The following is a 25,150-nucleotide window of genomic DNA, read 5'->3' on the forward strand; positions in this document are numbered from 1 at the left end:
ATTTCAATACCTGGTACTTAATTTTAATTAAACATTTTTTGAGAATAGGCTATAACCTTTTTTTGTTTTTGGCAGAAACGTAAAAAAATTATAATAAAAATTGATATGTAGGTACTAGGTACATAGGTACTTAAGTATGACTGAAAATATTTTAAAATTTCATTTTAGAAATTAAACAAAGTAGGAACTTGAGTAACTGTATAGGAAAACGTCTTTTTGTTTCTTTTCAATTTTTTTTATTCCAACGTAATAAATAATTTTTGTTTAAAAAGATAATTGATTTAAAATTGTTTGAAAACTACTAAAAAAATTCCGAATGGGTATAACGGATCGAAAAAAATTCCAGTAAAACCAAAAATTGTAAAGCTAAATTCAGATATTTTTTTAATTCCATTTTACAAAATAATTTTTTCCAAATCAATGAAAATAAAAAAATCAATTCACAGAATTCAACAAATTAAAAAAAATAATTGCAGTTTAATTGATATCAATTTTTAAAATTGATTTTCTTATTTTTATTTTATTTCTGAAGTAGAATTTAAAAAATTTCTGAATTTAGCTTTAAAATTTTTAGTGTCACTAAAATTTAAAAAATCTAGGTACTACTTTAAGGAATTTTTACCACCAAAAATATTCGTAAATTTTTTTGACATGGCCTAAATCAAAGCAATTAGCAACACGAGCCTGCAAGCAAATGATAAGAATTCATTTTATGTCCAATTCATCTTGTGGTACTGGTAGCTGTAGGGTTAGGTGTAGGGTTTTAGGTGCAGGAGAACACAGGTTTGAACCCCCCTTAGGTCAGGAAATTTTAGTGATATATTATAGGTAGGAAAAATGCAACACGATGGAAAAATACCATTTCTGAAGTCAAAAAGCTGAAACATGTAACCCTTCCCTTCATTTTTGATTTTTGAAATTTAAAATTCAAAAATGTATCCCTTATTTTGAAAATGTGAGTAGTTGACAAAAATATTGCCTTTTTGGTAATTAGTTGGCAAAACGAAATGTATATGTAATTGACAAAAATATGCCTCTGTTGACAATTAGTTGGCAAAAATTTTGCCAACAAATTGTCAAGTTGGCTATTAAATAAAGCGTTTTCATTGGTGGAGACTTTGCCAACTTTTACTCGAATTTTTGCCAAAAGTTCACAATTGGCAGTTGGCAATTTTACTGCCACCGAGCGCTAATCGGGCCATTAATGTTTCCGTAAGCATGCAGTCTACCTCGACATGATATTTTCCTTTATCGGCTAGTAGAAGAGTAGGTCGCAATATTTTCACGTATTGATATCTTCCATACTCTTGGCATTCTAAATCAGGGACCATAATACGGTTATGGTTATAAAAATGACTATAGCAAATTATTTTTTTTACGTCCAGTTGTTTGGATATAGGTTTCAAACTTAAATATTCAATGCATTATGAGAAAATATGAATGTTTAGTGTACACTCACTTTGCAGTGCTATTGCAGTGGAATTCCTGGAAACGGATGACCCAAGATCTTGTTCTCGAATTACCTAGACAATGAAGCATGCGTAATTGTGTACATGCATAATTGTACATATTTTCTTATCAATTTTTTTTTTCTCAGCTACAGAGTGTCCAAGAATAAGAGATTTTGATGTTATCAAAAAGGGAAAAAATTCCGTGCTTGAAAATTATTTGCAAGTTGAATAATTATTTGAAAAATGGGTGTTTTGAGTGATTGTGTCAATGAAATAGAAGGTAATTATTATTTTGTTTTGCATTGAAACAATAACTAGAAAACACATTTTTTCAATTGTTATTCTGTTGTGTTGACAATTTTGTCTGTGGTAAATTTAGGTTTGTTTGTGCCTGAAACGTTTTGTGTGGCAATTGGTGGTAACACTGATGTTCACAATCATGTTGTACATTTGCCTAAAGCTCTTTAATACAATGGAAATAAGTAGATTATACTCTTAAGATAGTCATAGCATTTCATGTAAGTTTTACGTACTGTGCACGCATCAAATCAGCTGTTCACTTACAACGTTGCACCCCATTGGTTGCTCCCAGGGGTGCTAACCTTAATTACTTTAATTATGATTACGGTTTCACTCCAATTTTTCCTAGAAATTTTTCGGTTTTCTGTTCGGTTCTGGTTTTGAAATTCAAAATTTCAGTTTTCGGTTTTAGTTTTCATCTTATTTAAAAAATTTTGGTTTCAGTTTTGGTTTTTGGTTTTACATAATTTTTTTTTCTAATATCTTACATTCAAAATTTCTCAATCTCAGGAAACGAAAGTATAGTAATTTCATAATAATTCTAAAAAAGTTTATATTTTTCAAGAACAATAATTATATAATATTTTTTTAATACATAAATTTTGTAATCAAAAGTCAAAAAAGTGAAAAAATCGCAAAAAATGAATGAAAAAAAAATGAACATAATAAAAAAAAAAACGGAAAAACCCCAAACCAAAAACCGAAATAAATTATATCTGTTTAGGTTTAGGTTTCACTCACGCTGCTTCATTATTTTTGTTATGGTTTTTCAAAAAACACATGAAATTTCGGTTTTTGTTTTCAGTTAGGGTTTGAAAATGGCTAAAATTATGGATCTTGTTCGAGTTTCGGTTACGATTTTTGGTTTTTTTGCGGTTACGGTTAGCACCCCTGGTTGCTCCACCACGTGATGATACTAACCTGCCATGCGCAGTACGTAAACAGTGTAAACACATACGTAAAATGCTATGACTATCTTAAGAGCATAATCTATTTCCATACTTGTGTTCTAAAGAGATTTACCATTTGCCATAGATTTTAGTTTTTATTCATATTTGATTTATGTACCTTTGTTGTAATGGTGTTTTTCTAATTATAAAGCTTGAAAGGGTTAGTGCATAATGTCATTTTATTTAATCAAATACTACAGGTTATGGGCCCAGTGACTTTCTGGTGACCTACCAGTCTTTTTTTTTGCTGTTTATTGTGCTCTAGTTGTGTTTTGGTTTGGTGTTTTTCTAATTATAAAGCTTGAAAGGGTTAGTGCATAATGTCCTTTTATTTAATCAAATACTACAGGTTATGGGCCCAGTGACTTTCTGGTGACCTACCAGTCTTGTTTTTTGCTGTTTATTGTGCTCTAGTTGTGTTTTGGTTTGAATTCAAACAGAGGAAATGGCTACTGTTGTGAAAGGTACTGAAGCAGTTCTGATGCAGCATGTTTTCAAAGGTAAAGATTGTTTAGAGTGGGCATACCGAGTGAAGCCGCAACTGAGAAACTAATGCTGCATTACCACAATCTAAGAAGAAGATCCGTCAAAGCTGTCAGATAATATGAAAAATAAAGCAATGGATGTGATCATTGGAATACTGGATAATCATATGCTTGCGGGGTTGTACGTGTCCGCAGTCGAGGATAGGCCCAAACACGTTACAGGCATTCGTAATATTCGTCTCGAGTGAGGAATAAAGGTCGAGGTGAAGCGTGGAGCTAAACGTTTATATTGGCAAGTGTACACAAAGCCGTAAACTTCAGAACTAAACTATGTGTCATCTGTATAGGCGAGGATCGATGCAAGAACGAGCAACGGGCATAAGGAGCGTGAGGACAACATCGGAATGAAGCGGCCCATGCAAGAAAATCATAGATGAGTAGTACTATAGTACTACTTCAGTACTATTTCTGTAAAACTATTGAGTACTAATTCAGTACTGTAGAACTAAGTAGTACTTAGTATTACTTCAGTACTACTTCTGTATAACTATTCAGTAGTACTTCAGTATTGGGATACCAAGTAATGCGATAGTACTGTGCTATAGACGAGCCTAAATAGAAATAGTTAGGCAAAACTTGGTACATAAATTCACTGAGCCCATCTCAAGGTTAAAATCTGTGGTGGGAAACTTGAGTGATTATGACAATAGGTATAACCTACCTATTATTCAGTATGTTTTTTCTCTCTCGATTGATGAACGTGCGTTCGCATTTTTCTATATTTTTTATCTTGTAATTTTCCTGTCATTTCATGGCAGTATTCGAGTTTTTTGTTTAAATAATTGAACTAATTAAAATGATTTAATTTCTCCGGTAACGCGAGTGTTATTTGTGTTGCTATGAATTTATTTCTCTAATTAATTGGACAATAATTCTAATGGAGTAAGTTTCCGGGTCGAGTTACCGGCAGGGCTGAGGGAAATCCTCTAGCCAATATGTTGGTCAGCATTTAGGTTCTTTCTTCCAAAATATAGGGCTAAGATATAGTCTATGAAAAGACTGAGTCCGAACTACAATTAAGATGGTCAAGGTAATGATTAGGTTAATGGTAAAGTAGTTAGAATTTCTCTGAATGATCTAGGTATGGATTTATAACAGTGATTCAATCTGAATAATCTAGGAATAGATTTAATAGAGTACCAACTATTTCGACTTGTTTTTCATGTCTAGAAATGTACGTAAATTCAATTTACTTTTCGAGTTAATTTAGTACTGGGATACGTTCCAACTATGATCGTTTTTGATGTAGGTTCTACCTACCTTGTAAATAAAACCCCTTTTCTTTGGATGAAATATTGATTGAGATTTATCTTCGTAATTTTGAATAAATTTAGAGCATTTTTATATTATGTGGTTAGGTAGGTTTGTCTTATCCTAATCCAAACCCATCCCATTAATTCCCAATCGTGAATTTTCCTAATACCTATTTTCTCATTATTTTGTTCCTAGTTCTTAAAACTTCTTATATTTCCAATACCTATACCACATAATATAAAAATTGGCGCCCAACGTGGGGCTAGGGCTTAATGAGTTTAGGTATTAATTATTCAAAATTCATCTTCAGAAAATTTTCGTGTCAAAATTCCATTTTAAACATGTGTTTCATGTTATGCACGAAGATTTCTTTCAATCAATATAATATGGCCGTTAGAATAGTAACTCGAACGCGTTATCTTTTGTGCTATGCTTTCGCCTGATGAGAAGTACGGTCCGCCTGTGAATAGGTATCGAATAGGTAGTAGGTACCTACTTCACTTAGGGAACTGTTTGTTAGAAAGCATATTTTAGAGTCACGAAGAAACCAGCTTCGAATTGTACTAGCCGTTCTGGTATTGTACATGTAATAAAATGTACCATCAACGAGATAACGACATCGAGTAATTACATCAAGACCATCGAGTACCAGAAAAATGATCGAGTATATTTTTTCAACGTATAATAAAACATGTTAGAACTAGTTTTACAAACGGTACTCTGTAAAGCTTCGGCTAGGATAGGTTTTTGATAAAGGCCGCTAAATTAATTTCCCCCTTTCCCGCATATGTCTGGATATCCACATATTCAGAATATGCCTTTAGAATTAAGATGCGTGTTTTTCTAAGAAAATAAATAAAAAATACAAAAAAGATATGTGTTTGTGTTAGTGTAGAAGAATCGGCATCGGGCTGAACAAAATTTCTAGGAAACGTTCGTCGCAGTTTCTAGCTATGGTATTATGCTTGTAAATCGCCATTTTGTTATTCTCTTATCTCTATAGTCGAGTCTTCGATCGCAATCTAAAAACGCATTTGGTTTGAGTATTATTCTTTTCTTCGTTTAGTAAACATCTCTCGAGTAGTTTGCATTTTGCGTATGGTTTTTAGTGCGGTAATTTTACTTTTGCTAAATTGATTCGATTATTGTGATCATTTTTTTTTGAGATTTTGATTAAACAATTAAATGAACTTTTCGCAGTGAAGTGAAGTTTGAAAGTTTCGCGTACTTGTCGATTCGAGTTTTGAAAGTTCCAGCCAAATACTTAGCTGATTATCTTTATGGAGTAATTTCCTTCTCGTTTGTTTATTTATGATCATGGCGTCTTTTGAGGTAAAAGTAGATCTAGTTATTTTGTTTACATTCGATTTGATTCCTTCTTATATGTATTGTGTTTCGTTTTCGAAAATATTTGACATGCCTAAATTGGTTGGAATTTCGCAACCTGGAGCCTGCGTGGGTATGTACTCTTCTTTGGTTTTCTCATGCATAGTCAGATGTTTTCGAACGATTAAATGTTAGTTGTGTTACTTGTGAGATCATTACCTTGGTCTATAGGGAAACTAGGGATCCTTAGTTAGGGATTTTTTTTTAGTTAGTTAGGGACCATAATGCTGACTCAACATGCCACATGGTAACTCGAGTTTTTTAATCAACGAAGTTTATTCAACAGTGAATAATTCAAACGAACCAGATATTGAACTCAACGAGACATCGGCGAGTGTTCATTTTCAGGATCCAGCTGTTATCAGTTTTACACTCGATAGCAGTAATATTGCACTCGAACTCTCTCTCGACGAATTGAACGAATTCGAAAATCAAGAAGCTGACGATTCGATCGATAACGAGTTAAGCAGTGTACGAGATCGATTGAACGAGACAACACGACAATTCGATAATTTCGATTCTGATTCTTCTTCTTCACTCGAGTTAGATCCAGGAGAGAAAAAAGAACGTCGACGAGCAAAATTATTTCAACCAACTCCTTTGTATTATTTGCGATCACCGCGAGTTCCAGAGGGATTTTTCAAAGAATCCCGATATCGTCCACGAGTTCCGAAAACTTTAGACTCATCGGACGAAGACGTCGTTCATATTAAAATAGAAATTCCAAACGAAGAATACGACGTGTTCGACGAAGACGATAACCAACCACCACCAACAATGTCTTTTACACAACAAGATTATGAACGTTTATTAGCCGAAAATGATGCCATTAAAAAGAAAAATGAAGAATTGCAATCAAAAGTTACGAAGCGAATGTCTCTTGCTAATGCAACCACAGCTTCTATGTCAGAAGGAGCTGCTCCAGGTCCTAGTGGAGTAACTGCTGCATTATTAATGGATGTCATTGAAATAAATAATGAAACGTTATCAGAAAATATTGCCAAGCAATTTGCTATTCACGCTAGACAAAGTCGTGGTGGAGGTGGAGGAGAACGCGATTTTGTTCCCCAACCTTCCTGTCTAACGATTCCACAACGACATTTTCATTTAAAAGCGAAAAATGAGCAACTAGTTTTCCGGATCGAAGATTGTCGTTCATTATTAGTAATTTCACCTGTACAATTTTCGAGTATCGATAATTCTGGCAGTAAGAAGAATGTGAAACAAATATGCGAAGGAGCTCGAATTATGAAGTGGAAAGCTAGCGATGATTACCGAACTGTCGAAGAATTCCTTATCGAGTTTGAGAACGAGATTCGTCAGTTGGTGAAAACCAATCAAGAATACAATCTCTGTCTTGATTATTTTCTCGAACATACAGAATTGGTCAATTACAAGAAAGCTTTACAAATAGACGAGCCTTGGCATTTGAATGCAATTAAGTTGGTAAAACAATTTTCCACCATTATGAATCACCAACTCGATATTGAAGAATTCAAAAAAGAACAGAAAAATCAAAATCAAAGCGTCGTAGATTTTGTGACTTTCTGGTTACGAAGGATGAGGTGGAATACCTCAGTAACGCCAAAGTGGGTTGCTCAAGTTTTGACTGAAAAAATCGGAAAAGAATATCGCGAAATATTTAAAGAAACGGAGCCTACAGATACCATTGAAGAGATTATCGAAGCAGTTTCTGAAATGGAAAATTCTGGAACCGCTAATAAGAAAAGCGTGAATGCTTCTTCGTATTATCAACAAGTGGCTAAACCTCTTATGGATAAAGTTCGAAATGCAAAATCATCAAAAGCTTCATCCAGTTCAAAGCTAGATTCCAACTCGAGTAGAAACAACAGTTCCGGTGAAAATCGATCGAATGCTCCGCCAAAGAAAGAAAATCCTTTCACAAAATTCGATAAAGGTCAAATCCTAAAACGCTTTGATCGAGGTGGAAGAGCTCAATTTACTAAAGTAGCGAGTGTAAACGAAATTGATTTCAATGAACCTGGTCTCACCGTTCATTACGTCGATATGAATCATAATTTGCAAAAATATGATCAAAAAAATCCACCTAATTTTGAAGAATTTTCCGCTTGCGATATTTCGATTCCACTTGATGATTTAAACTTGAGTTAGGTAACACCGAAGGTCGCAGTGTTACCTCTAATTCAGATCAGCCGACCTTTGAAGCTGCAATAGTACATAATAAAGAAGCTCCAGTCATCCCTCCGGTAGTTCCTGATATTCCGAATAAAGAAAAGATGTATCTTTTCTGTGATGGAATTGCTTATATCGGTAGTAACGTCATGTATAAATTTTTGAGATTCCACGAAAATAAGAACATTGCAGATCACGCACAATTTCCATTAGTTCGTGATACTTTGACGGTCAAAAAGGTGAATCAATTATTTGAAGAAAACACATTCGACATACCTTTTGGTACTGAGCATGCGCTAATTCACCTTGGCTTACAAGAATCGATGTTTAAAAATTTCGATAGTTCACAGTTCCAGAATGAATTGCAGAAATTGGTTGTTACGTTACGAGACATTTATCGAATCAAACATATTGTTTTCGCTCTAATTGCTCCGGTGAATTTTCCAAATATAAGTCTCGATTATTGGAAAAATTTAGAAGAAGTAAACGAGAAGATCTACTTCACAGCAACGAAGCAAGATAATTGTCTCTTTTGGAATGCTTTTTCTCCGTTCGTGAAACGTAATGAGCTTGTGCCAACCGAAAAGAAATGGTTTAAATATACATCAGATGGCGCTATTCTTTACGATATCAAGAAAGAATTCTACAAGCCTGGTGGAATAGCTCATGGATCGAAGCCTGACTATGCAAGTTGGGAAATTCTCAATCTGAATAAACTGACTTACGATATGTGCAGTTTTTTCAAGAAATATTGCGGTGTTAATATCTTCAAAACACAGCCATATAAAAACACGAAGAAAGATGAAAGACTAGATAGTATGTATGGTAAATCGGATGAACCAGTAGTATTCAATCTTAATCACAGCATCCTTGACGTACTCGATCCAGTCGATATTGAATACTCGAATAAAGACGTATCACCGAAAATAAAAGTGCAATTTGGGAAAATCGACGTCGATGCACTTATTGATAATGGATGCTCTCATGTACTCATGAATGAGAGCGTGTATGAGCGAATCGTTGCAGCCTACCCTGAACTGAAGAAAAGTGAAGTTAAAGCTGATGGTATGGGTCAAAAATTCTCGCTAGCTGCCACTAAAGCTCATCCGAAAATCACAAAAATGGCTTACGTACCTATGAGTTTTCCAACACAAAAGCCAAATAAAAGTGTTTTTAATATTCAGGCATTTATCGTAAAAGACCTGAATACTTCGTTGATTTTGGGAAGAAATCTAATGCGATCATTCGAGTTAGTTATTCATACTTCGAAGAATTATATCGAGCTGACCGATCCAACAGTGACAGCCCTTCAGAATAAAACGTTCAAGATTCATTATAACGATTCGGAGAAAATCCCAATCAATTTCGAGTTACAGAAGGATCCGAAACAATATCCTTTACAAGAAGTCCAATACATAACGTCAACGAAACCTGAAGAAATATTTTCGATCAGCGAGAATCCATCCTATGTCATCTGTACCGAGTTGCTGTATAAAATTGAAGAAGCAGTCGAGGGTACAGAACTCTCGAATAAACATAAAGGTACGTTAAGAAGACATATTCATAATAATTATGAAACATTTGAAAACCGAATCGGTTTATGTAATTGTTACGAACACCGATTCGCATTCATAGGCAATAAACTTCCTCCCCCACATAAAGTGTGGTGTAAATCTCGACCGATTCCCCATCGTTACGAAGATGGTGTCCACGAAATTATAAGGAAGTGGAAAAAAGAAGGTAAAGTAGTCAAAAGGCAATCACCATACAAGTTAGGTCTTGTCTACGTAGATAAGGGAGGCGGAAAAGTTCGTATATGTTTGGATGGAAGGCCATTAAATGAATACATTCTCAGACACTCGACTGAACCGCCAAATATTAATAATATGCGGATGAAGTTTAAGGACATGAAGTATTTTTCGATCTTTGACTTCAATAATGGTTTTCTCCAAATCAAATTAGCAGAAGATCAACAATGCGTTCTATCATTCACCATCGATGGTATTCCTCTTGTTATGACGGTTGTAGGTTTTGGGACCGAAGATAGCTTGGCTGCTTTTGTTTATGCTCTTCGATTGGTGTTACGTGGTTGTGAAGATTTCACCGGTGTGTATGTTGATGATGTTATAATATACTCGAAAACCATTGAAGAACACCTTGAGCATATTCGTATTTTCCTTGAGAAAGTGAAAGCTGCCGGAATGACACTCAATCTCCGGAAAACCCAATGGTGTAAAACTCGAATAAAATATCTCGGAATGATATTTTCCGACGAAGGTGTTCAAGTAGATCCGGAAAAGATCGAGCCTATATTGAACTTCGAGTTGCCAAAAGAGGTAAAGAGCCTCCAACAATTTCTTGGCATGTTCCAGTACTACCGAGAATATATGGCTCGAATAAGCGTACTGTGTGCTCCTCTTTACGCATTGACCACAGAAGAAAATATCAAACACTTCGAATTGCTGAAAAAAGAACTCGCAAATGAGACACTATTGACCTATCCTGACTTCGAGAAGCCATTCTACATATACACTGATGCTTCGACGAAAGCTATCGCAGGTGTAGTAATGCAACCGAGTCGAAAAAACAGAAAAAATCTAATGATGCCAATCGCATTTACTTCTCGAGTGTTAAAAGGCTACGAAAAATCCTATTCAATAATGGAACTCAAACTTTTGGCAATCATACACCTTCTCGCCAAAAATTACTACCTTTTGGCTGGAAATAAAGTTCATTTGTATACCGATAATATCGCAGTGACATACCTCAAGAAAAATGAACTTTTACCTAATCGAATTATGAAATGGTTGCTGTATTTGGACAACTTCAGAATAGATATTCGACATATCGCTGGAGCTGATAATTCGATTGCTGATTTTTTGTCAAGGTATACTTTCAACATTACCGAAAACGACAAAAATTTTACCATCTTTCTATTCGATTATAAAACACCAAAATGTCTATTCACTGAATTTAGACGACTTCGATCAATCCAAAATAATGATGAAATAGTACAAGCATGTATCAAGAAATACCCTGAACGTACTCGAGTGGATAAAAAATTGAACTTGGTTATTTATCAAAATCAAAATGATCAAGAATGGCGAATATTTATTCCAAAAAGTCTACAACGAGAAATAATTCACCACTATCATTACGAATACGGTCATGTTGGAATTACTCGATTGATTCGTATTATACGAAGACATTTTGATTGGCCTGGACTAACAACTCAAGTTTGTCAATTCGTAAATGATTGTATTTCATGCCAAGTTTCAATGAGATCAACAACTCGATTATATGGTCCAATTCAAACACTCGTGTCAGAACGTTTTAATGAAATATTATGTTTAGATAATTTTGGACCGATTCCAAGCAGTACAGCTGGTGTTGACACGATCTTTGTGATCGAAGACCATTTTACCAAATTCGTCAAATTATACCCATTAAAAGTTGTAACTTCAGCAAACATACTCGAACGGATGATCCTTTGGATAAATGAATTTGGATTACCGAAAATAGTACTCAGTGACAACGGTCCACAATTCTCTTCTCGTTATTGGAGAAAATTTTGGCTAAAAAGAGGAGTCCAAATTCGATATACATCAAGATATACTCCAAATAGTAATCCTGCTGAAAGAGTAATGAGTACGATTGGTTCGAGTATGAGGAAATATATCGCTGATAAACAAAAATCATGGTGTCGTATCCTACCAGATATTGAGCGTAAATTAAACTATACGGAAAGTACAGTAACAGGTTGCATACCCTATGAAGCAGTTCGCAGACGATTAGTACCTGATCCGTTAGTCGATATAATTAAACAACGAAAACTGCCACTCGATATAAATCAGCGAATACTCGAAAATCAGAAAAAGAATCATGAACGTCGTCAAGAATATTTCTGGAAGGTTCATAAACCAGTGATATTAGACATTGGTGAACGAGTGTTTGTTAAAAATAGACCAGTTTCATCAAAAGAGAAAGGAGTAGCTGCAAAGTTATCACATCAATGGAAAGGCCCGTATAAAGTTGTTACAAAGCCTTTCATTAACGTTTACGAGCTCGAAGACGAAAAAAATCCAGGATATATTATTCGAGAAAATATCCGTCATCTTCGAAAATACAATCCAGCTACTGATGACACTGTTCAACCTCCGATGAAATAGGTGTTTTTGTCTACTCGTCTTAGCCTTCTATGCCTTTCTCTCTTTTTAATTTATTTTAGTTATAGTTTTCAATAGTTTGTAAAACGACAAAAGCCTCTCTTGGAATAATTCTAATCTATTTTCGTGTATGATTTTCAATTGTTCACAGAATGATTTGTATGCTACATGTCGCCAAGGCCACATACATCCCATCGTCGATTCGAGTCCAGAGAACTTAAAGAAAACGTTCTCAGCCGAAGATTTGGACACTCGAGTGTTTGTAATTCGAAGCGATCAGGAAGACACACTCACAATAAAAAAGCAAAACGTTCGATGCCCAATCACAGCGATAATTGAAATTTCAGTGAATGCACTCGAGTTGCCTGAATCGTTGGCCAGAAATCTGATGGAATCAGAAATACAGCGGGTGGAACTGTATATCCGCGAATACCTCGTCACTGTCTTCACACCTGACCGTATTTCTCCATGCCGAAGGTGTTTAATCCCAGCAGAAGTACCAAAGATGAACGAATTACCATCGACCATCGCTGTGGAGATCGAAGGATTAAGCGAATTTTTATTCGAGCAGATGGACACTCTAACTCGTCCGATATCGCCGGCTCCTCCAACTCCAATTCAACGACCGAAATTAACCACTACAATTCGTCGAGCGTTCTCCGAAAGTGATTTAATCTTACCACCCTCTGTTTTTTCATTTGTATACGTAGAAAAACAACCTGAAGTAATCACATCGAACTCGAATGAACCGGCGATTGACCTGACACAAGACGAAGACGCAATCAACATCTCCGATAGCGGTAGCGATGATGTATTTGGGAACAACGCCGAGATACTTAACCGAACAAATCGTCAATTGTCAATCTTCTCTTTCGATGGCGCTGCTCGAGTTACTCACTCCACTGAATTCGAGAACCTATCTGTTTCATTGCCTCGACTGAATGCTCCGTTAAAAAGTGCGCTTAAGAGTCCCGACGAAGGCTTACCACCGGCAAAAAAGTTGAGTTACACCGAAGAAGACAGCACCGGTGAAAGGAAAACGGTTGGTTTTCGGTTTCCTGAGTCAAAGTCGTTTCCACTCCAACAGTCCAAACCGGTTGATCTAGATCTATCCGTTGAAAGTATTCTATCGACATTACGCCAGAATTCGTTGATGGCCGATCTGAACCTTCGTAATCTCATCCCATCGCAGAATCGACCAGCGACTTCACATATTGGCGAGAATAACTCGAGTTCTACGTCAACTTCTGCTGACATCGCTGCAGCCATTGTCGAAAATGATATCGTAAATTCGAATTCAACGTTAGCTTTAGCTACTGCAACTCAATCAACTGATGAAACGAAACAAGTCGAAGATGCTGTCGATAAAGAAAAATCGGTCCAACCAGCTCCATTAGCTGAAGCCTCTGAAACAGCAGCTCCAGCCGCCGCTGCTGTAGTTTTACCGCCACCGCCTCCAGCCTATATTTCTGCGCGATTTCCAAGACTAAATTATGCGGAAATAGATGGGATTCAAGTCTTCAATCACGAGTTGATCGGTGACGCCGAAATTCCTGAATGCAGCCTTCGACCATACGTTCCACAAGAATGGCCTGTTACATATGAGCCATACGAATTCAAGTGGGACCCTTCTGACCGTGTATTTGCTTATTTAGCGGTTGACCTATGGGAAGCGTTGATACGTGGAACATATGTCCATTTTAAGATTGTGGTTCCAAGATTCGAGCATTACGACAAACGGCAGTCCTTCGAATGGCCAAGAATTGATATCGAGGCGGTTACTTGGCGCAATCATCTTAATTTGGTCCGCTCGACTTTTCGCGACGAGGTTTATCCACTCGAACACGTTTTTTGTCCCAAATGGTCATATCAAAATCAGACCAATATGAAACACCTCGTCACTGTTCTGGGAAAAATAGCCAACGATTTTGTCGAGATAATTATTGACCCGACACTCCAGGTGTCTTTGATTAACACCGCCACAATCGAGTTTTTCGATAAAAATGTGTCATTTGATTTCGAATTCCTTCGCCATCCCAAGGTTGTCTATTTGCCTTGGAAGGATGAGTTCCGGTTAGTAGTCCGAAGAAAGGTGAATGTGCCATTGAAACTAACTCCTGGCATTGAACGTAACAAAAATGATGTTCACTGGTTCCCATGTTATGTAGCCGATTTTAAGACTACAAAGAAAGTAGAGGCACATCGCGGTACGGTCATCTTAGGTGTACGAGATATCGGGCCTCTTATCAAAAGCTACGACCCACAGACAGTGTCAATTAATCTCCGAGGACCGCCTGGAATTCCTTACTCGAGAACGGTCAGATGTAAGGAAAAGGTACCGCGAGTTCGGATGATCGGACTTCTCAGAAGCCTTCGAGCGATGGATCGATTTATGGTACGAGATAACTTCTATCCGGTGGAAGAGTATCTTATTAAAAAGACGAGTAAAAAATGAGTTTCGTTTTCAAAATTTTTTTTCTTTTGTAAATTTTTTTTTTAAGTTTCTGTCTCGAGTTGTATCGTTATTATTACCGTGAATACTCTGTATTATAATCTCGTGTAGTGTTTATGGGTGATGTGTTTTTTGGCGATAGTTTTTTTTATTTTGTTCTTAATGCTTTTTCTGTGTTAATCGTATTCGAGTTAGATTAGTTGTTCAATAGTCATTGTTAATTGCAATAGTTTAATGTAATTTTTCAGTCTTGCATTCGAGTTTTCCCTTCCACAGATTTTCTCTTTGGCAGGGGGAGAAATTATGTGCTATAGACGAGCCTAAATAGAAATAGTTAGGCAAAACTTGGTACATAAATTCACTGAGCCCATCTCAAGGTTAAAATCTGTGGTGGGAAACTTGAGTGATTATGACAATAGGTATAACCTACCTATTATTCAGTATGTTTTTTCTCTCTCGATTGATGAACGTGCGTTCGCATTTTTCTATATTTTTTATCTTGTAATTTTCCTGTCATTTCATGGCAGTATTCGAGTTTTTTGTTTAAATAATTGAACTAATTAAAATGATTTAATTTCTCCGGTAACGCGAGTGTTATTTGTGTTGCTATGAATTTATTTCTCTAATTAATTGGACAATAATTCTAATGGAGTAAGTTTCCGGGTCGAGTTACCGGCAGGGCTGAGGGAAATCCTCTAGCCAATATGTTGGTCAGCATTTAGGTTCTTTCTTCCAAAATATAGGGCTAAGATATAGTCTATGAAAAGACTGAGTCCGAACTACAATTAAGATGGTCAAGGTAATGATTAGGTTAATGGTAAAGTAGTTAGAATTTCTCTGAATGATCTAGGTATGGATTTATAACAGTGATTCAATCTGAATAATCTAGGAATAGATTTAATAGAGTACCAACTATTTCGACTTGTTTTTCATGTCTAGAAATGTACGTAAATTCAATTTACTTTTCGAGTTAATTTAGTACTGGGATACGTTCCAACTATGATCGTTTTTGATGTAGGTTCTACCTACCTTGTAAATAAAACCCCTTTTCTTTGGATGAAATATTGATTGAGATTTATCTTCGTAATTTTGAATAAATTTAGAGCATTTTTATATTATGTGGTTAGGTAGGTTTGTCTTATCCTAATCCAAACCCATCCCATTAATTCCCAATCGTGAATTTTCCTAATACCTATTTTCTCATTATTTTGTTCCTAGTTCTTAAAACTTCTTATATTTCCAATACCTATACCACAGTACTATTCCAGTACTACTTTAGGTAAGACTATTCAGTACTACTTCGTTATTGTGGTATCAAGTAGTACTATAGTACCATTCTAAAAACTACTATAGACAAATTTCTCATTTTATGGTCAATGTTCAAGCTTAAACTTATTTGTTAAAAATAGGTATGTGAGTTTGAATTTCAATTATACCTGCCCAGCACACGTCTTTTCTGAAATTTAAAAAATTAAGTAGCTAATAAATACGGCAATTATTTCTATATGCTCGAAAAACAGAAAAAAAAGCGCTCATAATAAGTGGTTACAATCTAAAAAAAAAAAAAAAAAAAAAAAAAAAAAAAAACGCATTTCATTAATATTATTGTGCTAAGAAACCAAAAACAGCAGAAATAAGTGCTATAAAACTGCTCCATTATGGGTAGGTATCAAAATGTAGGTATGTATTTTCAATGAGCTATCAAAAAACCTAAAAAAACGTCAAACATTAATTTTTTTTAAAACACAAATGCATCGATCATCGTTTTTAATTTTCATATTATAGGCTATAGAAAAAACATTCATTTTTTTGTATTGACAATTTCAAAATTTTTGTTTTTTCCCATTTTTCAAACTGATTTTTGCTGTTTTTCCCCCCACAAAAAAGCTGTAACGACCTAAAAAAACCTCAAAATCAAGATTTTTTAAACTGAAATAAGCATTTGCATTTGTTTTTTCCAAAAATATGCAAAAATATGCGCTATAAAGTTTCATCATTTGTCTCAAAATTGCATGAAACTGACAAAACGTAAAGAAAATTGCTATCTGCGGTATTTGGTGCAGCAAAAAAAATATTCGATATCATTAAAACAATTTCCTTAATAATAATGTACTGCAATTTTTAAAAAAATGAAAATATTTCAGAATAACAAGGATAATGTGCTTATGTTGTTCAAAATGTGCTATATCCATTGAAGTCCCCATAGTCTAGTGGTTAAGGTTACGCAGTTAGGAACGTAGGGTCGCAGGTTCGAATCTCAGGTTAGGTAGGAAATTTTCGTTAATGGAATTGGATGGTATATGAATTAATGATTCGATGGATAAAATGTAAAACGATTAGTAATAACATGAATCGTGCCAAATGTACTCAATATTTTTAAAAATTAATTTAAAAATTTTAAATGTAGTACTAGGTACAGTTCTTTTGAGTAGTACTGCAGTAATATGTCCTAGTAGTACTGCAGTAATACTTTTTCAGTACCTAGTACTACAATAATACTTCTTAGTAGTACTGTCAGTAGAACTGAATTGCTCAATTTAGTACTACTGAAAGTAGTACTGCTTTTAGTATTACTTTAGTAGTACTATTTTTCTGCATGGGGGGATGAGGGGAGAATGTAAAGGCAGGAGAATAGATGGACAAGAATAACGGGAACTGGTTCGAAGGAGAGCGAGCAGCGTAGGCGGTGATGCGAGTATTGTTGCAGTTGCAGGCAGTACGAGAGATCAACAAGAAAGTGCAAGAGCATCAACAGCGGTGATGCAAGCATGCGACGATTGTTGGAGAGGACAGAAGGAATGCAGGATCGTGGCAACAGTGTGAGGATGCGAGAAGGATGACAACTACGATGAGAGATATGCGATGACCATGGTATGGTCACCGCATGCTCAGTGCAGTTATGTCTGCATCATGTCTGTATGAAGTAATGGAAATGTTACTTGAAAGATACACTCCTAAAAATTTTGTCGTTTCTGTTGGTTTAAGAACGCAGCTCTCAAAGATACGTGAAGGCCAGTTTGAAATGATGGAATATTATGTAAATGAAGTATCCACCCTTGTGCATCAATTGTGTATGGAAGATGGTACCATTACTGATTCCAAGCATATTCACTACCTGGAGAATGATTGAGCTGAAGATTGTTTAGAAGCGTGTTCAACAATTAGAGCGGTGTTACAGACTGGTGAAGTCTTCGTTGAAGATATCGAGAATATTATTCTTGAAGAGAAAAATCCAATAGTTCAGAAAGCAGTGGTTGAAACAAAAGCGTCAGTTGAAACAAGTGTTGGAGTCTAGTTTCAGTCAGATCAAAGCAGCAATCGTAGCAGCAACAGTTCCAGCTGCGAAAGCTCATATCAGCTACAGGTGTTGGGGGAGTGGACAATTGGCAAAGTATTGTACAACATATGGTGAGGATCCGCCTAAATGCAGTAAATGTGGTAAGTATGGCCATGAAGAGGCTAAGTGTCAGAGCTCCAAAATGGATAGAGGGAAAACAACAGCCTTTCTTAGTGGATATAAGGCTTGTTAGGAATCAGTAATGGTACCATCTTGCATACACAATTGATGCTTAAAGGTGAATACTTTGTTTACATAATCTTCCATTATTTTAAACTGGCCTTCAATTCATGTACCTTACCTTTGAGAGCTGGGTTCATAAACCAACAGAAATGTCAAAATTTTCAGGAGTGTATCTTTCAAGTAACATTTCCATTACTTCATACAGACATGATGCAGACGTAACCACATATTTTTTATCATGATTTTGACCATTTGTGTTCTTTTTTTTATCAAGCTTTCATTCGTTCTATCGAACTTTTGTGCGTATTAATTTTATATCTAGCTTTTATGCATTTTTTATCATGCTTTTGTGTGGATCTGCTTTTATATTGATCGTTCATTATAATTGTAAGTTGTATTTGCATAGTTGTTAGTGTTTTTTATCAGAACAAAATTATAGGGGAATGTTGTGTTGACAGTTTTGTCTGTGGTAATTTTAGCAATTTTTTTTGTGACTGAAACATTTTGTGTGGTGATTGGTGGTAACATTGAAGTTCACATGTTGTACTAAAGCTCTTTAATACAAGTATGGAAATAGATTATGCTCTTAAGGTAGTCATAGCATTTTACGTGTGTGTTATGTACTGCGTGTGGCAGGTTGGTGTTGTGACGCTTTGGAGAAACCAATGGGGTGCGACGTTGTACAATGTGAACAGATTTGATGCATGCACAATAGGTAAAACTTAGGCAAAATGCTAAGACTATCTTAAGGGTGTAGTTTAGCTTCCAAAAATCCGAGAAAATAGGTAATGGGAAATTTTTATTGAAAAATATTTGGCTACCAAATCCAGAGTTTAAAATTTTACTTTTTAATTTTATCAGTAGACAAATTACTGATTTGTTCACGAACGAAAAATTGAATAATTATTGAGAATTTATTTTGAAAGAATTATTAAAAATTGTGCGTGCGCATTTTTGCATTAATTGTTGCCATTTTTTGCACTCACACTCGTACACGCTGGTATTTAATACGTTGGAAGCGTTGCCAAATCGAATTTTTCGTTTCATTTCAAAACATTTCCAAAATAATTCTGACTTTCGATAGTCACGAATAAAAGAATTTCTCCGGCCAAGCGCGTCGCCACTTTTTCTCCACGACGTTGTCGTGTAAAATTGAAATCCACGCGCTCGGTCGGAGAATTATATTTTTCATTTTCATTTACTGTCTTTTTTAATGTGCTATAATATTGAATGCATGCGTTCACGAATTATTTTTAATAAATGGAGGGTTTGTTTCATTTTCGGAATGATTTTTTTAAATTTCCAGTATGCTGAATACAAAAATATTTTTTTCAATTTTTTGAAATTCAATTTTCTGACAAGAATTTTTATGAAAAATTGCAGATTTTACAAAATTGAAATTAATTTTGTTTTTTAAAACACTTGGATGTAATAATTTCACTACATTATACGAACATTTTCAAGTTTGCACCAATTACAGTAAAATAGTGCAAGAGTTCGAATAAGTGTAGGCTTACGCCTAGTACTGAATTTGTCGTCGTATTCGTGTTTGGGGAGGGTTCAATTAATATGTAAACAATACCAGTATTATGAGTAATAATATAGCCTTATTTTAAAAATTGTAGAAATTAGGGGGTATTGGGGCTCTGGAAGGCGCTATAGATGAGTGTAGCACAAAAGCGAACGTCATATTCGTGTTCGAGGGTTCCCATTCATACGAAAACGACATCCATATAATTTGAGTAGCTCTACTTTAAATATAGCCGAAATTGGGGAGGGGGTTGAAGCGCTAGAGGGGGCTGAAGCGCTAGAGGGGGCTGGATGAGTGTAGCAAAAAATCGGACGTCATATTCGTGTTCAGGGGGTTCTTTTTCATACGAAAACGACACCCATATGATCTAAGTAGCTTTACTTAAAAAATTGCAGAAATTGATGAGAGGGTTGAGGCGCTGGAGGGGACTGTGTGAGCGTATCACAAAATCTGACGTCATATTCGTACTCAGCGGTGTCCCCCTCTACGGCATGTTTTTTCAATTTTTCATTTTCACCACGGCGCACCAAAGCAACAATTTCGAAAAAAATATATGATATGTAAGAGTCCAAAATACATCCAAAAAACGTGGTTAGAAAATTGTGTCTCGTGATCTTCAGTGTTAAAAAGAATTTAAAAAGTTTATAAACACCATTTTAAGGGGTGAATATGAGGGGAGGGGGTTGAAAATTTTTGTGGGGATACCTCTTACGAATGTTCACAACATACTAAAAAGTCAAATAAATAGGTTCACATGAGGCTGAGAAAAAAATGTTTATTGTAATTTCAGAAGGGGGGGGGGGGTTCTGGGGGTCTGAAACTTTCCACGCGGTAATCTCTCGATGGTACCCACCTCTCATGCAAATATCAACCCTAAAGCTCGCGAAGGCCATTTCACCCCTCTTATGCGCCTACAGTCTTACGACCATTATTACTTTATCAGAAACTACTTCCTGATGATAATTTTGACCAAAGACCATTTCAAATTTTCGTCAATACACTAAACATTGACACTATCTGAAAATTTTGTCAAAAAACGAGAATTTTTTGACAATTTTGGCAAACACAGGATTTTTTGACCAATCTGGACAAGAAGCAAATTGTTTAACAATTTTGGTAAAAATTGACCTTTTTTGAAAATTTTACCAAGAAATAAGAATGATCACAAATTGATAATTTCATCCTAAATGGGATATATTTTTTTACAATTTTACCAAAACTTTACGTTTTTTGACAACTTTTCCGAAATAATCATACTTTTTGACTAGGACTTTGGAAACAAAAAATCAGAAAGTTATAAGATAAACAAGTCTAGCAAAAAACAGGACTAAAGTACTTCTTGCTAATTTTGAAACAAAAATAGGAATTTCAAGAAAGATGTAGAGGTAAACCCCATTTTAATGAAACGCATGCCATTTTTTTCGAACACTCCGAAAATCATGATCAAGTTGTTGGCTCACAATTTTTCTCAAATGCTCGAAAAAAGTTTTGATAGTAATTTTTGCCAACTTTTTAACCCATTTCTACTGGTTGTATGACATCTTCTCAGAAATTTTCGAAATCATGACCTAATTTTGGGCTCAGAGTCTCAAAGATGCTCAAAAAAATATTGTTTTTAGAATATTTGAAATCCTTGCAAATTTTTTCAAAAAATTCAAAATATTAAAACCCAATTTTGAGCTTGAAATTCTTCAAAAATCCTTTTAAAAATAGTTCTGTCATTAGGTATCAAAATTAGCATGAATGGAAAAAAACATTGTTGAAACTTCTTCCAACACAAGAAAAAGTCCTAAAAACACAACATAAAAAGACTCAAAAACCAATCAAATTGTTGAAGATTGCGGAAGAAAGGATAACATTTTTTGTCAAGTAGGTACAAAGATGGAATTTCTAAAAATTCTTTAAAACACCGTTAAAGTTACCTAAAAACACGAAAATCAAAAAACACTCAAAAACGCATTAAAATTACTCAATTGCCAATCAGTGAGAATCATCGAAAGTGGATGAAACTTAAGTAAAATTAAACAAAATACAAACGAAAACAAATAAAACTTTGCTTATTGAGAAGACGTTCAGCTAAAACTGAAAACTAAACCTTTATTCTATTGTGTTTTTATTTGCCCATTGCCATCTGTTTTCTAGAGATGAAACCGTGAAATTTGAGAAATAAAGTAGGTACACTCAAAAGATGTGGACATTTTGGGAAAGTTCACAAGGTAATAAATTTCCAAAATGAGACAATGATTAATATAATTTAGAGTTTTTTAAGGTTGTTCGAAATTGGTAAATTTACTCACTTATCGAATACTCTAATTCTGAATAGGTGAAAGTTCGTAAGCACATTGCATATGAGAGAATACTTAAAATGTAAGCAGGTGGTAGGTAAGTACATGGTTTATTGGTTGTTGGAATATATGAAATGTATTTCGAAACAAATTGATGAAAATAATTAATCATATCAAAATAAAATGTAATTTTTTTCTACTTCAAAGTGATAATTGATAACATTACAAAATTGTTTTTGATTTTGAATGGTAATGAAGGTGGCCAGACGTGTTTATGATGAAAAGAACGAAAAATACCATTCTCAAAATCAAAAATTGCAAAAACTGCACATACGCTCTCTTTATTGAAAATGCTTCAACTAAAATATGTAAACAAACATAAACAAACGCAAATTTGTTTGCTGTCATGGCGACGTTAATCTATAGAAAGTCGGCAAAATAGTGTTCGTATTTTCCATTTTTCACGCTCAAAAATGATCAAATAAGCTTCATTTTTGGATATGTTGTTTATAAAGGTTATATCTCGGCGAGTACGGGCTCAGTTTTTTGAAATATTGTCTCATAAATGAAAAATGCTCGCATGAAAAGGACCCTAAATTACGTAATTTTAAATCCGAAATATGTTTATTCTAAAGCAAATTTTAAAAAAATAGCTCCGTACTCGCCGAGATATAACCTTTCTAAACAACATATCCAAAAATGAGACAGATCCGTTCACCCGTTTTCATGAAATTTGGAAAATAGAATTCATCATATTTTACCTACTCATTTACCTACTAAACTACACCCTTAAGAGCATAATCTATTTCCATACTTGTATTAAAGAGCTTTATGTTGTACATTCGCTGTAGATTATGAAGAATCTAGTTATCCTATGAAATAGGGAGGTGTGATCAGTTAAATCATAAAATGAACTGTTAAGAGTTAAGGTTTGCAGAGGCTGATAGCAAATTTAACTTAGAATTTTCTGACGTGGCTATAACTGTGCCAAATGAACAGGAAGAGTTGTACCAAGCAAAATAATTGGAAAAACGTGTTCAAAAAATGGAATTTTTTTTGTTTTTGTAAAAAATCTCAAAATCTGTTACTCATGACATATCCTTTTTATCAGTCGTCTTGAATTCAAAAAGTATGATCTTTTTGATATCGCAAACCCACGTGTCTCTCTGTCTCAATTTATAAAAAAGTTTCACCACTTTCAATGCTGAACAAATAAAACTTGAAAAATTCAAAAGTTTCATTTTTTTTACTCTCATTTAAAGATCTGGCGCAGTTATTAGCCACGTCAAAATATTCTACGTGAAATTTGCTATCTAACCCAGCAAACCTAAATTTTTAACAGTTCATTTTCATGATTTAACTGATCACACCTCGACGCTATTTCATAGAATAACTAGATTCTTCATACATTACCCAGATGAACTGTGAACAATTTACTTGCATTAAGTACTTTTTTGTTAATGTATGAATTAGTTATTTCATACATTACCTGGAGTAAGCACATTAACAGTAACACCTATACATAGGTATAACCTATTTTCGACCTGCCAAATAAGTCAACTGTTGGTGAGTTGAAGTGATTTTTGAGCCTTCAGTAATTTTTTGAAAATTCATGGTGCCTCGAGGTGAATTTTTTGAAACTTGAAATTTCCTATAGACTGCAGGTAAATTTCAATTTGTTTTGGAACTTCCAGAGATTTTTGGAAATTACTGAAGACTCCAACTGATTTTTCAATGCTCAAAATTCTCGAAAATTTTACCAAACAGAGCTGGACATTCAAAATTAGTTCTCAAATTTCAGCTTTTTAATCAATTTGATAAAATTTTGATTTTTTTCTCAGCTTTCTAGGTCAATTTGATAAAATTTTGATTTATTTCTCATTTTGAGTCACTTTTAACTCAAAATGAAAGTGTCTGCTGAATTTGGTCAAAATCCGTCGACTTTTTTTTTCGCGATCACCGTAATCTAGATATTTATCGTGTTGGCAAAAAACCAACAACCTAAAATGATATCGAGTTTTTTGTTTTTGCTTACCTGATGTGATGGAGGTGGTGATGAAGTTGTTGCTGAGATAATATTTGATGGATTGCAGCATATTTTTATATCTTTTTTGGAAAGTTCATCCCGAAAACCACACGGTAAAGCTTGCTTACTTTCAATAAGTTCTTTTGTATTAGAACAGTTGAAGTAATTAATGCAAATCTGTCCGTATTTGCTGCAGTTGTCTTTAAAATCAAACTCTGAAATTTTAAATACGCACCACCTACCTAATTAAGTTACTGTGATTTCTCGCGCAAAAGATCTGACTTACTTAGTTAGATTTCCACTCAAAAATGAATCATTTTTAGAGGAACAGCTTACTTGGGAAATCATGTATGTTTGGTGACTACGATTTGTCATCTAGTAAATTATTATAGCAATCGTGAAAAATCTATAATCGCTTACCTTTTGCTTGACTATTACAACGATACGGTAGCAGCAAAACTATAAGAATTGACTTCATTGAATCGCAGACCATTGATACTCGGCACAGTGACATGAAAAATTTTTAAAAAATACTTCAACTTGATGTATATAAAATAAATTACAAAAAAAAAATGTGTGAAGGATATTTATATACCGCACCGAATCTGAACTCTGACTATGAGATTGGTGCCAGCCTTTATATGTACTACATACAATGTGACCGTTCACGTTAAAACCGACCATATCGGTGCGAAAATTAGATTTTTAGGTACGAATATATCAGTCCAGTTCCACTAGTTTTGCTAGAGCGCTTGTGTTTATTACCTACATACGTATTCTCCGACTAAACTGAGCTAAACATGGTCTTGAAAAACGTTTCTTGTTTGCTTTGTGTGAACATAACTGCGTAAAATGGGTATTTATAGTGATTTGTTGCAGTGAAACAAAATCTGATCATGAATGCACTCATTTTTTCATTTATTTTTTTGTCATCTGTTTCATTACATCAATTTTTAGGTCAATCTGGTGGCGAAACGAAGTGTTCTACGTGAAAAATGCTCAGAACTAAAGTTGCATAGAGAATAAAATTTCCAACAACCTGTTAACGATTTATTTTTCTCCTCAAAGCATTAGTATTTCCGGTTTTTTTTCATATATAAAACAAAAACCTTACGATTATATCGCAAAAT

The 25,150-nt window shown here is 34.7% G+C and overlaps 1 protein-coding gene across 2 annotated transcripts; it reads right to left on the reverse strand.

Annotated features, from left to right (window-relative positions):
• Nucleotides 1–197: 197 nt before the first annotated feature.
• Nucleotides 198–24,683, reverse strand: LOC135834453 (uncharacterized). 2 transcript variants are annotated; one of them, XR_010556674.1, is made up of 4 exons: nt 24,441–24,683; nt 24,030–24,258; nt 1,460–1,523; nt 198–1,315 (listed from the first exon to the last, which is right to left on the reverse strand). XR_010556674.1 is itself a non-coding variant. In XM_065348333.1 (4 exons), the coding sequence occupies exons 1-4, from the start codon at nt 24,532–24,534 to the stop codon at nt 1,152–1,154; spliced, it is 528 nt and encodes a 175-aa protein (XP_065204405.1). In that variant the 5' UTR covers nt 24,535–24,683; the 3' UTR covers nt 198–1,151. The 2 variants fall into 2 exon arrangements, 1 of the variants encoding a protein (XP_065204405.1); XM_065348333.1 differs by having other exon boundaries at nt 24,030–24,235.
• Nucleotides 24,684–25,150: the final 467 nt, after the last annotated feature.

Source organism: Planococcus citri, chromosome 2 (genome assembly GCF_950023065.1).
Source record: "Planococcus citri chromosome 2, ihPlaCitr1.1, whole genome shotgun sequence".
Classification (NCBI taxonomy): domain Eukaryota; kingdom Metazoa; phylum Arthropoda; class Insecta; order Hemiptera; family Pseudococcidae; genus Planococcus; species Planococcus citri.